Consider the following 14319-nt stretch of genomic DNA (forward strand, 5'->3'; position numbering starts at 1 on the left):
GTAAATGGGTCGGGTTTGGGTCGCTAAGAGTGGTCGGGTCAACTTGGGTCCGGTCAATTTGGATTAATTCCATAACCTATGCGGGTCTGGTCATGCTTTAGTCGGGTCACGTTGGGTCATATTTCTTATCGGGTTTGGGTTGGGTTTAGGTCGAGTTAATAACAGGTCGGTTTACATTCGGGTCGGGTGAACAATAGTTCGGGTTTAATTCGGGTTTTCACGAGTTAAAACGGGTTAGAGTAATTCTCGGGTTCTAGCCAGGTTCGGTTCAAGTCAATAATTATTGGGTTATAATCAGGTCGGGTCATTATCGGGTTTGAGTCGTCGGGTTCGATTCTAGTCAATAATTTGCGGGTTATAATCAGGTCGGTTCATTTTCAAGTCGGGCTCAGTTCAAGTCAATAATTTGCGTGTTATAATCAGGTTGGGTCATTTTCAAGTCGGGTCATTATTCTCGAATTCAAGTCGGGTTATGTTCAAGTCAATAATTTGCAGGTTACACTCAGGTCAGGTCATTTCCAAGTCAGGTCATATTCGGGTTCAACTGTTCAACTAACTATAAATAGATAATTATCATTTTTATCAAGCTAATTATTTCCTTTGACTATAATATATATGGCAATATACTAGGGAACTATAGTCTATAATTTAGGAAGATAATTTTCTCATTTGACTATACAACAAATATAAACTATATTTAACTCTTAAATTTGAGGATGATGCTCCTTTCTTTTGCTGGCCTTGACCGACTTGGTCTCCCAAGACAAAATGTTTTGATCTATAATAATAAGGTGGTCTAAATTGCAATTAAGGTGATCTGAAATCGAGTCAGGATCAATTTGGATTGAATTTAGGTCGGGTCGATTCCAAATCGTGTTGATTTCGAGTCGGGTTATTAGTAACAGATGAGGTTGAATTTTTGGGTCGGGTTAGTAATAGGTCTGGAAAAATTCGGGTCGGGTCAATAACAAGTCGGGTTGATTTCGGGTCGGGTTTGTAACAGATTGGGTTAAATTCGGGTCGGGTTAGTAACAAGTCGGGTTAAATTCGAGTTTTGGCGGGCTAAAACGGGTTTGGGTCAATTTCGGTTCAAGTCGTGTTCGGTTCAGGTCAATAATTTGTGGGTTATATTCGGATCGGGTCATCTCTAGGTCAGTTGATGTTCGTGTTTGGGTCTCACATACTCGGGTCAACTCGGGTCTAGGGTTGGTTTCTGGTCGAGTTTGGGTCACCATTTTTTCGGGTTCAAATAGGTCGGTTAATAATCGGTTTTGAGTCGATATTTTGGGTCGGATCAACTTCTGACTGCTCTAAACAATATGGTGGTAGTCAATTACCCCCTCGTTCTCTCTTAAGTTTCTAATAAGAGCGAGAGGATTATCTAAACTCAAAAAAACGTATTATATATATATAACCCTTTAACAAGAAGCAGCAAGAAACTGCACGTCTTGTTAATTGGAGAGGATCTTGTTCGATAAATGAATAAAGACATAGTTTGGTCATGCAATCTTTTGTCATTCTAGTCGCCTCTTGTATAACAACTAATACAAGACCCCACTTTAAAAGGCAAAGATGCCAATACTCAATTCTATGGATTTTGTGCATATGCATTATTGGATGCACGAATATAAGTATAACAAGGAAGAAGATACATCCATTATCTAAATTCTATATTTTTATTTTACTTTTTTCAACATATTGGTGCTGGTGTGCTAGTGCTTTTGTCAATTTCCGTATCGAATTTAATTTCTTACAATTAATTATAATTTTTACCTTATTTAATAAATATAAAATTGTACTTCCATGCCTCTTCCTACGACAACAAATCAAAAATACTAGAATAATGTAATATACTATATGGTCAACTATATGCATTATGAATGAATTTATTTATACAATTATTTGTAACAAAATAGAGGGTTTGAAATTCCTATCTTGAATTGCAATCTAAAAATTAGCTTTAAGAAAGAGTTATCTTTTGCTAAGAGGCCGACAAGAGTGATTCTGATTCTAATTCTATTCTTCTCCCCTTTTCAACTTGCTTATTTAGATGCTGTTTTTTGCTCTTTCTCTATTTACCCTATTTTAGTTCTTTAGTAATAGTCAATCTCTAATTAGGTTATTATTTTTAAATTTTTTGAGAAAGTTTAATTATACTTTTTACATATACTATGATGTAAAGTTAATAATTTAATGGCTAATTGTTGAGATTATTCAAGTTGACAATTTTTCGAACATATATATAGTATAAAAGACATTAAGAGGGTAAGGTTTTAAATTTGAGAGTTTATGTAATTGGAATTTAATGAAGCCCAAGAGGCAATATGTAAAGGATCCCATAATGAGCATCAAGATAATAGGTGAAAGGTACACCAAACTAAAGATTTATTACCCTTAAATTGGCTATTATTAATGTTGGCGTATCTATACTCTATATTAGAAAGTTATTACATTTTACAAAATTCGCATCTTAAATTTTCGAACTTGACAATGTCATGTAGCCATGTAGTCCACATGCCACGACGATAAACTTGTATTTCTTTGTCTCGTTTACTTAACCCGGCCATATTTATTTAAAATAAATAAATAAATATGGAGTAATAAATAAAGATCGGTTAAGCAATTATATATTTCTACCCAAAATTTCTTTAAATTTCAATTTATATAAGAAATACATCTAGTAAGCAGTCCAAGAACACTAAGCAATATACTTAAGAAAGGAGAAGAATTTTTCCATTTATTTTAATTTTAAGAACACAAATATGAGACCATTGAAATTGTAGTTAACTTAAAAACTTGATAGAAACCTATAATATCAGTACATTCTACTCCGTAAAATAGATAATATGGCCATATATTAAGGAACACAAAGAGTAATTTTATACTAAGTTAGACTTCGAATATAGTAAACATGTTCTAGAACAAAATTAATTAAATTAATTTTTAAACCATCATAGTCATTCCATTAAAGAAGATCAAGTAAGACAAAAAACCTTCAAAAAAAAAATTAATTAAAAATTAGGAAAGCATCCAATAAAAAAATCAAAACCCAACAACTAGCAATCATCAAATGAATGACCAAGTCCCTAAAAATGAACAAATTCTATCTATCTATATTGCAATATTGGGGAATTTAGTTAAACATAATTAATCAAACTTCTCATCAAATCAGTATATAATATTTTCAGTATGATTCTTGACAAAGAAGCATTATAATCCGTAAACGTAGACATCAATCTCTTTCCGCAAAATTAAAGTAAAGGAAAGAATATTTCATGTACATGCAAAAATTAAATAAAGAACATACTTTGTATTTTCTTTTTTTTTCAATTATGTCACTCACTTTGAATTTAAGTTGAATGGAATTTTTAAAATATTTGATTTTCTAAGTTTTTGATATACGTACGTGATTATCCAACAAAGGGTTGTGGATAAAGAGGAATAGAATCCAATACACTTAGGTACTTGCATAGTTGCATTACATCTTTTTTTTTTTTTTTTTTTTTTTTTTTTTTTTTTTTTTGCAATTTTTATAGATTATTCTTGGTATCTACTATCTAGGCTTTCCTTGTGTAGAATTATACGGTTGCAATGAACCATCTTTATTAATAATTTTTTTTTTAATAAGGAATATTTTATAAATAGGGAAGATTAGTAAAATTCCTATATGGCACATTGGACCTAATATAGCTAGCCAAGTAGCCTTAATCACTCGATTGGTTTTTCTTTTATCTTTTTTCTTCTACTCACTTACTACAGATTCAAAACTCAAGAAAAATAAATTATGTAAGAGAGAATGATCTAATTGGAATGAAACGGTAGATGAATGTGAGGTAAAAAAAAAAAGATAAGATGGTAACACATGTTTACTTAACTTGAAATAAAATAGATATGGCCAATATGGGTAAAAAAAAATATATAAAATATATATATATATAAATAAAAAAAAACCTACACTTAAAATAGAAAGTGGAACTAATTAATAGACAATACGAGTAATAAACATTGAAGTAGAATACAAGTAATAAGTAGTAATAATAACATTGAAAGTATAAAGGATAAATAATTAAGTTGGTAATTATAAATCTAACTCTGGTAATAAGATAGGTGTATTAAAAAGGGAATGTTTGGGATTTAATTACAAAGAGACCATGTACCGAATCCTAGTTTTTTTTTTTTTTTTTTTTTTTTTTTTTTTTTTTTTTTTTTGTTTTTAACAACCTAACACGAGTTTGAAATATGTTTATTTGTACAGTACTAAAATCTAGAATGCTTAACTGCACTCTATTAGAATTAGAGAGAATTTGCAAGTGTAATATACATTGTACATATATTTAATGTTTATGCATAACCCTCTTTCTTATGATTACCTATATCAAAATCCTAAAAAAAAATAAAAATACTAAGGAGTACAATAATCAAGGAAAAGAAAAGATATAGAGGGCCGATCTGAAAAGGAAATGAATAAGAAGAAATTAATTTCTCATACACATTTTTTAAACGAATCACGGACCACTAGGTAATGCTTGTATCATGGTTACATGAAAATAAATCATGTACATTGAATGAATCATGGCATATTCTAATTAAGAAACGACTAATAGAAGAAAATGCGTTAACATTAAACTTCTAATTCATGCACCAATTTTATAAGGTTAGATTCTTCTAATTTAATACTGTATTACTCTATTAAATCATGGCCTTTTCCACTATGAACAGATTACATTAGCATCAAATCCTTTGATATTAATGCTTATTTTTTCAAAATTAATGAATTGAATTAAAGGTAAAATAATTTATTTTTTTAATTTATTAAAAGGATGGTGTTGGTGAATCCTCAAAAATAGGCTTTTCATGAAAATCATTGCGGGGTGGACTTGCAAGGAATCAATTTATGCACTTCAAGTGGGGGGAAAAGACTAACAATAAAGTTAAATTCTTACTATAACTTCAATTCATTAGGACATTTTTCTCTCTTTTTGAAATTTTCAATATATCTAATCTTTAAGTTTGTTCCCCTTTATACTATCTCCATTTTCTATTAAATAATACAACTATACAAGTATTTGATTTTACTAGGTAAATTAAGTATCTCAACCATTAGTCAAATACGGAGTATTTATTGGATTATTATATGAAAAGATATTATTTCTAGACTTATACTTCGTAGTTGTTTCAAAATCAATTTTTTTTGACCCTTTTTATAGCTTAAATAATATTTTTTTTCATGTAATAATGAATGAAGTTGATTAACACAATGATTAACCAAATACTTTAATTTTTTTTTTTTATTTTTTTACTAAAGAAAGATATCATTACAATTGTATGAAAAAATATACTTATGAAGTTGTAACAATTGTTTTATATATGGACCAAGTTATATAGATGTGACAAAACTTTTATAAAACAACCAAAAGTTGGTAAATGGTAGTACTATCGTACATGTTAATGTTCACTTCATAAAATTTTTATTACAAGTACCAAGACTACATTTGTAATTTTAATTATGCCCCATATCTAAAAGAACTACCCCCAAATAAGGAGCAATGGTAAGAAGAACCATCCTATACTGGATTAGTTAATTGAATCGTACCTAAAAACTATGAAATATACTTAACCTATTCTAAGTAGAAATGAGTAATAATAATTGTTCACTTATCATGATTGCCAATAGACTAAAATATGAAGCAATTAAGATATGACTCAAGATGATTCTATGCCAAATAGTACGTCGCTTAATCCAAAATCAGCTTGAAGCGTATTCTACTTCTGCACTTGATTTTTTATTCTTAAACCACATTATCTTTGAAAAATACGACATAACTCAATACTACAAAGCATGTTACATGATTTTAATTAAACCTAAGCAAGGCACATAGTGATATATAACACAAAACGGCATGTGACTCGAGCCAAGCCATTGCCACTCTTTTGATCAATACAGGGCAAAATTGACTAACCCTAGACACGAGGACTCACAGCATATTATCATCTCTAGGTAAACAACTAACAAGCTTACTAGTCTTTACCTCTAATATTATACTACGTAGTACGTAGATAGTTAAGGAAAATGATATACACACATAACGTTACAACCCCATATGTTTTCTTTTGAACAAACTCTTTACAAAAGTACGGAGTAATATACTTTGTAATACGACAATTTTGATCTAGTGAAAATGAAGGCAATACACAAATGTCTTGTTCTTTTAAGCCTCTAGGCAAGCAGAACATGTGTCAACAGAATAGCAGAACAAAGAGGGTCAGAAGAGCAAATCAGATTTCAACAAAGTAGAGTAGATGTCAACATAACAGAGAGCAGCGCAGCTCAAAAGAAAACGGCCAAAGTAATGCCCAATGTAATTGGACTAGGGTCTGTTCTCATAGACTGAACTCAGTTGAACTGAACTAAGCTGAGCTGAGCTGAACTGAACTGAAATGAATATTTTATAAGAAAAGGAAATTGTGAGCTGAACTGAACCGAACTGAAAATAAGCGTATGAGAACAGACCCTAATGGTGAAGGTGGGTAATAGTGTATGATTATGAAGGTTTAGGACTAAAGGACAAAGAAGAGGAGACAAAAGGGATATTCAGAGAAGGATGATATTTGGATTAAGCAGAGAATATCTCAACGCGTGTCACGAGGAGAATCTTTCTTTCTTTCTCTTTCTTTTTTATCATTCATTCATTCATTCACAACTAACCATGTAGTAGTAGTAGTACCATGCATAGTATAATACAGATTATAGAAGAAAGAGGAGAGAGAAAGAATCTAGAGAATGAAAAAGGAAGATGTTGGAGGCTTGTACTAGAAGTCTGATTTTTCTGAAAGCGACCAACCTTCTCTTTCATTATTGCCCCTCTTTCTCTTTCTCTTTCTCTTTCTCTTTCTCTCTTCTTCTGCTGTTAAAAGATATTCGATTCTTTCTTTCATTTTTCTTTCTTTCTTTTTCACCTCTATATGTAATCTATTCTTACCTTTTTCACTACCCCAAACTCATGCACCACCCTTCCCTCCTTTTACTAACTTTCATGACTAACCCCACTTCAATTACTTACAACTTAATTCCATTTTGATAGAGTATATAAATCGATTTTTGGCTCTAACCATCAACTTAAACTTTCGATGAGTTGTTTATTTAACATGGTATCAAGAGTCAGCGTGACACAAAGGTCAGCATTGTATTTAAGGTGTTTTTTTGACATGCCACTTACATGACATGGACTCTTTAAGCAATGCACTCACTCCATACATGCAGTTCAATAACACCATCATCTATGTGTGTATATATGACTCTAGAACTCTCAACCTCTTTGATAAATACTGAGAAGGGTATGTACATTCATAAATTTGCATACTAATGTTGGTCTAAGAAAATCCTATGCACATTACAAGTTAGTACAAAAATGAGTTAGTTGAGATTTTATTTGAATTGACGGATTACTTTCTTAATATAAGCATGTTTCTTTCAACCTTTGTGAAAAAAACAAAGGGAGCAATATAATGGATTAAAAAGCTAAAAAAAGATAGAAAAGGAAGAAGGTAAAGAAACATAATAGATGACTATTTCAGGTGGCTTGTACATGAATTTTCCTAAGCATAAAACAAATTTCCAGAAAGAAGCAGAAAGGGTGCATAGTTGACTGTATAAGTGGGCTAGCTTCAAATCTTCTTGAGATTCAACAAATAACATGACCATTCTTTCATAAAATGTATGGTCCCTAAAAAAGAAAGATTAAAAAAAAAAAATACAATACCTACATCCAGAATGTTCATCAACTACTATACTCAAATTTTTTCCTTCAAAAAAAATAAAAATGCACATTGCATTAAGGTGATCAACATCGAGAGTTAGAGGCCTTAAGTTAGTTCGAACCTAGGTGTTACAGTCCTTACAAACAATTCATTAATTTGTTAGGCCGTGTTTTGTTTACCTTTAACAACTTATAATAAGTTTGGATAAGGATAAATGAGTTTAGGCAAGTAAGTTTAGATAAGTAAAAAATCAAGCGCGTTATTATTAACAAAAATTAGCCATATGTTTAGAGAGAATCAACTTACCTTCCCACCCACTTCACTAAAGTTTGAAGTAGCAGAAGAAGATTCCCAAAACCCTCTTTTTTTTCAATCTTTTGGGCTGTTTTTCCCTCCAATCTCTCATTTTATTTAAGCTTTGTGTCCTTGATTTACAGTCGCAGAATTTTGGGAACTAAGATATTCCTTCCTTACATCAAATGAAATATTTTATTCCTCTTTATAAAAACAAATTAAAATAAAAATGAACGTCTCAAGTAGATTTTATATTCTCAGATCACTCTTTCTCAAATGTTGAATAATTATTTACTTTTTGAAACCAAAAAAGAAAGTTGAATGGTTGATAGATACTCGACATTAAGTATTATTTTACTTTTTTTTACATGATATTAGTTAATCATGAAAATAATTAAAACAGATGAAAATAGTATATGCTCTTTAAAAGCACAATTATATTCAATTTTTTGATATAATTTCCTCTTCAGAAAATAAAAATAATAAAGATAGAATCATATAATTCATATCCATAATTCCATATAATAAGAGAGAATAATTTGTTCTAGTAGTACTTAGCCGTATGGATGTCTGACATCTGCCCTTAATAATTCTATTTTTATTTCCTTAAAAATTAATTTAATTTTTTGGGTTTTGCTGTGATTTTTTAAGCAAATTACTTTTGGTTGGGAATTTAACATATGATCTGTAAATCATGACCATCGAATCCATCTCATCTTTAACTTTGCTTTTAAGTGGGCCCTTAAACCTCTAAGTAATACGATCTTTACCTAAATGAATATATTTAAATAAAAGTTTAGAAAAAGTTTTATTCTGGATGGTTTTGATTCTCTTAAAAAATAATATAGTTTTGTCATAAAAAGCTTCAAAATTTACTTGGATACCTATTTGATCCATGTTCTTGTAAAATAGGTACAGTAAAACAAAATATAAATGTGTGGATTCTACAAAATTTTGTTTATTCAAAGTTCCAACTGTTTACAATAATATACATTTTATTAGGAAAGATAATATTGTGAATATTTGGGAAATATATCTTGTGAATATCTTTAGGTTATTTGGTCTTGCCCTCCAAGTAACCTAGTCTATATATATTTGTATGCGGCCGTTTATGAGATATACAATTTACAGTGAACACAATTCATTATATTTTAGCATGGTATCAAGAGCCTTGTGAGATCCGAAATTGATTTTTTTTCTCAAACATTGTTTTTCATAAACTTTGTTTCCCTTTGTGCGATTGATTGTGAGAGTTCACAAATCCAATTAATTTTTAAAAATAAACACAACCGTGTGTGAGATTGAGAGATGCCTGGTGATGATGGAGGATCCAAGAAAAAGGTCGATTTGACCTATTACCTAGGTTCCAGCGATGGACCAGGTAATATCATTACTCCGGTTCAACTCCGAGGTGAAAATTATGATGAATGGGCTAGGGCCCTGAGGACGGCTTTGAAAGCGAAGAGAAAATTCAGTTTTATTGATGGCACAATCGTAAAGCCTAGTGATGCTGAGAAGCTTGAAGATTGGGTGGCCGTGCACTCGATGTTGGTGTCGTGGTTGATGAATACCTTAAACCCGATTGTACGGGCTACTCTTGGTGATTATGATGATGCTTGTTTGTTGTGGAACAACCTCAAGAATCGTTTTTGTGTTGTGAGCGGCACTCGTGTGTGCCAATTGAAGAGAACGCTTGGTGATTGCAAGCAGAGTTCGAGCGAAACCATTGCTGCATACTTTGGAAGACTTTCCAAAATTTGGGATGAATTAACCGCGTATGTTACGGTGCCTAGCTGCTCGTGTGGTCTGTGCACGTGTAATATTGTGGCTCAAGTGGAGAAACTCAGGGAAGATGATTATGTGCATCACTTCCTCATTGGTTTGGATGATGCGTATGCATCAATTAGAGGCCAACTTCTGGCACAAGACCCTCTGCCAGGGGTTGATAAGGCTTACCAACAGCTTATTTAAGCTGAACAATTGCGTGGGGAGGAGAGCTCCACTCGAGAGAACGCTGTGGCTTTCAAAGTTCAATCGGACTCGAAGCCAAAATATCGGGACAACTCTGATAAATTTTGCGGTCATTGTAACCGTGAGGGTCATGATGAGTCGGGGTGCTTTCAACTACATGGTTTCCCCGAGTGGTGGGGGGACAGACCTCGAGGAGGACGCGGGCCAGGCCGTGGTGGGGCGTCGGCTGGTCGTGGAACAGGGCGCACAGGTCGAGGCAGGGGTGGACAGGGCACTTCAGGTCGTGCCAACAAAACTGGAGGTGGGCAGAACACTTCCCACGCCTCGCAAGGGGCTGCTGCCACGGCTTTTGATGGGGCAGGCCTTGCGGGGGTTACATCCTCTCAAATACAGCAGCTTCTTGACCATTTAAACTCTCTCAAACCTAAGCTTCACGGTAAGCAAGATTCCGGTTGGATTATTGACACCGGTGCTTCAAATCATGTGACTTGTGACCTTACTCTTTTGACAAATGTGACGAATGTGAGTCATTATCCGGTGGGATTGCCGGATGGGAATTTTGCGAATGCTTCGAAAATTGGATCGGTGTTATTGCAAGGGGGATTGATGATAAATAACGTTCTTTATGTGCCTCAATTGAATTGCAATTTAATTTCAACAACTCAATTATGTGATGAACCAAATTGTGTAATGCAATTTACTAATAAACTTTGTGTTATACAGGACCTAACGACGAGGAAGGTGATTGGAGCGGGTGAACGAGTGGATGGACTATATTATTTCTGGGGTGTTCCTACGGTGAAGACTTTGAAGATAGATGTGGATCAATCGACGGAGTTGTGGCATCAACGTTTGGGGCATCCTTCGGGAAAAGTTCTACAACATCTTCCGTTTGTGAGTTATAGTAGAAATAAATTAAATTCATGTGATGTATGCCCTCGGGCAAAACAACATAGGAGTAGTTTTCCTTTGAGTCAAAATAAAGCTAGTAGAATTTTCGAGCTAGTTCACTTAGATTTATGGGGGCCTTACAAGACTCCATCGTCTTGTGGTGCTTACTATTTTTTAACCATTGTAGATGATTATTCTAGGGGTGTGTGGATTTATTTATTGAAAAATAAAACGGAAGTTGAGCATATGTTTCTTAATTTTGTTGCTATTGTTAGCCGTCAATTCTCTCAAGAAATTAAAGTTGTTCGTAGTGATAATGGTACGGAGTTTAATTCCTTGAAAGAATATTTTTTTGCAAATGGGATCATTTTTGAAACTTCATGTGTGGGCACGCCTCAACAAAATGGGCGTGTTGAGAGAAAACATCAACATATCTTGAATGTTGCTAGAGCTTTACGGTTTCAAGCAAATTTACCTTTAAAATTTTGGGGGGAGTGTGTGGAAGCAGCTTGTCATTTAATCAATAGAACCCCTTCTCGTTTGCTTAATTTTAAAACTCCCATTGACATATTATTTGGAAAACAACCTTCATATGAGCATATTAGGGTGTTTGGGTGTTTATGTTATGCTTATAACCAACGGAGTAAAGGAGACAAATTTGCTAGCCGTAGCCGGAAGTGCGTGTTTATTGGTTATCCCTTTGGGAAGAAGGGATGGAAGGTGTATGACTTGGAAACCCGGGAAATTTTTGTGTCGAGGGATGTTCAGTTTCGTGAAACCGAATACCCCTACATAACCCCTATTCTTGATGAGAAAACAGTGAGTGATTCTTGTGTGGATGCGGGGGTGAGTGATGATGATGTTGAGTGGGGTGTGGAACATGAAAGGGAGTGTGTGCGTGAGGGGGGCAGCGTGGAGACACCAAATATGGGGGAGGCAGCAGCAAAAGAGAGGGAGGCAGAGAGAATTGAGGGGGCAGCAGAGAGGTCCGCAACCCCCCCGCAACCTGCAGCCACAGCCCGCGACCAGGCCGCGGAGTATCCTGCCAGGGCACCTGATCAGCCCGAAGGAACTCCAGCGAACGCTGGTGCTGCTGTCCCTAATGGCAGCTCGCATGAGGATATATCTCAGCACCCTACTCCTGCCCACAATGCTCAGCAAGACTGTGATACACACACATTAGCTAGCAATGAGAATGAGGCCTTGGGTAAAGGCATGCGAACTAAAATTCCTTCGGTGAAGTTTCGTGATTTTGTAACTCACACAATCAGAAATAATAGTCCATCTACATCTCAAAGTTCACCTGCGACGTCACCTCCCTCAGGTACTGTTTACCCTATAACACATTTTGTTGATTCTCACCGGTTTTCTGTGAAACATAGAAAATATATTGCTGCTATTACAGGAGGAAATGAACCCAAAAGTTTCAAGAAGGCTATGAAACATGAGGGTTGGAGAAAGTCAATGGCAGATGAGATACAGGCACTTGAAGAACAGGGTACTTGGGTGTTAGAAAAATTACCACCTGGTAAAAAGGCACTCGGGAGCAAGTGGGTGTACAAAGAAAAATATGATGAGCACGGGAACTTGCAGAGATTAAAAGCGAGACTAGTGGTTTTTGGCAATCATCAAGTCGAAGGTCTAGACTACAATGAGACGTTTGCTCCAGTAGCGAAAATGGTGACAGTTCGGACTTTTCTTGCAGTAGCGGCGGTGAAAAACTGGGAAGTTCATCAAATGAATGTTCATAATGCATTCCTTCACGGTGACTTGGAAGAAGAGGTATATATGAAAATTTCCCCTGGTTTTGAGAAAGACAATTCTGACAAAGTTTGCAGGATGCGGAAATCGTTGTACGGGCTCAAACAAGCTCCTAGATGCTGGTTTGCAAAGCTTGCTACAGCTTTGAAAAGTTATGGCTTTAAACAGTCATATTATGATTATTCCTTATTTACTCTGACAAAGGGTAAAATGCAACTTAATGTGTTAGTATATGTAGATGATTTAATTGTTGCAGGCAACGATAAAAATGCTATGCTCAGCTTTAAATCATATTTGGGAGATTGTTTCAAGATGAAAGATCTTGGAGTGTTGAAATATTTTTTGGGGCTAGAGGTGGCCCGGAACAAACAGGGAATTTTCATTTGTCAGAGGAAGTATGCATTGGATATAATTGCAGAGACCGGCTTACTTGATGCTGAACCTGCAGAGTTCCCTATGGAACAAAATCACAGGTTGGCGTTATCACAGGGAGAGTATTTTCATGACATTGAGAAATATCGTCGCCTCATTGGTCGACTGATTTATTTGTCTGTTACGAGACCCGATTTAGCATATTCTGTACACATTTTATCACAGTTTATGTAAAAACCCAGGATTGATCATTGGGAAGCAGCACTGCGAGTTGTTAGATATTTGAAGAAAAGTCCGGGACAGGGTATTTTATTGAGATCTGATAGCGCGTTACAGTTGGAAGGTTGGTGTGACTCAGATTGGGCAGGTTGTCCTCTCTCCAGAAGATCCTTGAGTGGTTGGTTCGTGCTTCTGGGTTTGTCTCCAGTGTCATGGAAAACCAAGAAGCAGCCTACTGTGGCCCTTTCTTCTTCAGAGGCAGAATATCGTTGTATGAATGCAACGACTTGTGAATTAAAGTGGTTGAAGCGACTACTTGGTGATTTAGGTGTTCGACATGAGAATGGGATGCACCTTTATTGTGATAGTCAGTCTGCGTTATACATTGCGCAGAATCCAGTGTTTCATGAACGAACAAAGCATATTGAGTCAGATTGTCACTTTGTTCGGGACGCGATTACAGATGGGACGATTATACCCTCGTATGTTCCTACGACGGTTCAGTTGGCCGACATTTTTATAAAAGCTTTGGGAAAAGCTAAATTTGAGTTTCTACTTCGCAAGTTGGGTGTCCGAGATCCGTACTCTCCAACTTGAGGGGGGGTATTAGGAAAGATAATATTGTGAATATTTGGGAAATATATCTTGTGAATATCTTTAGGTTATTTGGTCTTGCCCTCCAAGTAACCTAGTCTATATATATTTGTATGCGGCCGTTTATGAGATATACAATTTACAGTGAACACAATTCATTATATTTTAGCACATTTTCACAAACAGGCATTGCACCATTTTAAATGCCCTAAATTATAAATAAAATACAATGACCAATACCATGTACAACAGGACAAATTATTAAGAAATGTTTAGAGCATATGTAATTTCTTAGTATTTTCAGTTGCGCTTTATAAGCGTTATTATTATGTAATATTGATATCACAATGCCTCTTTGATAGGCTAAGCTATATACGTAACTACCAAATAAAATCGTAATCCTAGCTAAAACATAAAGCATCAACAATTATAAAAACGCGGTCATATTCTCTAAGCTAA

The 14319-nt window shown here is 34.6% G+C and overlaps 1 protein-coding gene across 1 annotated transcript; it reads left to right on the plus strand.

Moving 5' to 3' along the window:
- The first annotated feature begins 9360 nt into the window (after positions 1–9360).
- LOC145634308 (uncharacterized) lies at positions 9361–10023 on the plus strand. Its single transcript, XM_081685727.1, has one exon. It carries the CDS (start codon positions 9361–9363, stop codon positions 10021–10023), a length of 663 nt encoding a protein of 220 aa, XP_081541853.1.
- Positions 10024–14319: the final 4296 nt, after the last annotated feature.

The sequence above is a fragment of the Chenopodium album genome, chromosome 6 (assembly GCF_948465745.1).
Source record: "Chenopodium album chromosome 6, dcCheAlbu1.1, whole genome shotgun sequence".
NCBI classification, from domain to species: domain Eukaryota; kingdom Viridiplantae; phylum Streptophyta; class Magnoliopsida; order Caryophyllales; family Amaranthaceae; genus Chenopodium; species Chenopodium album.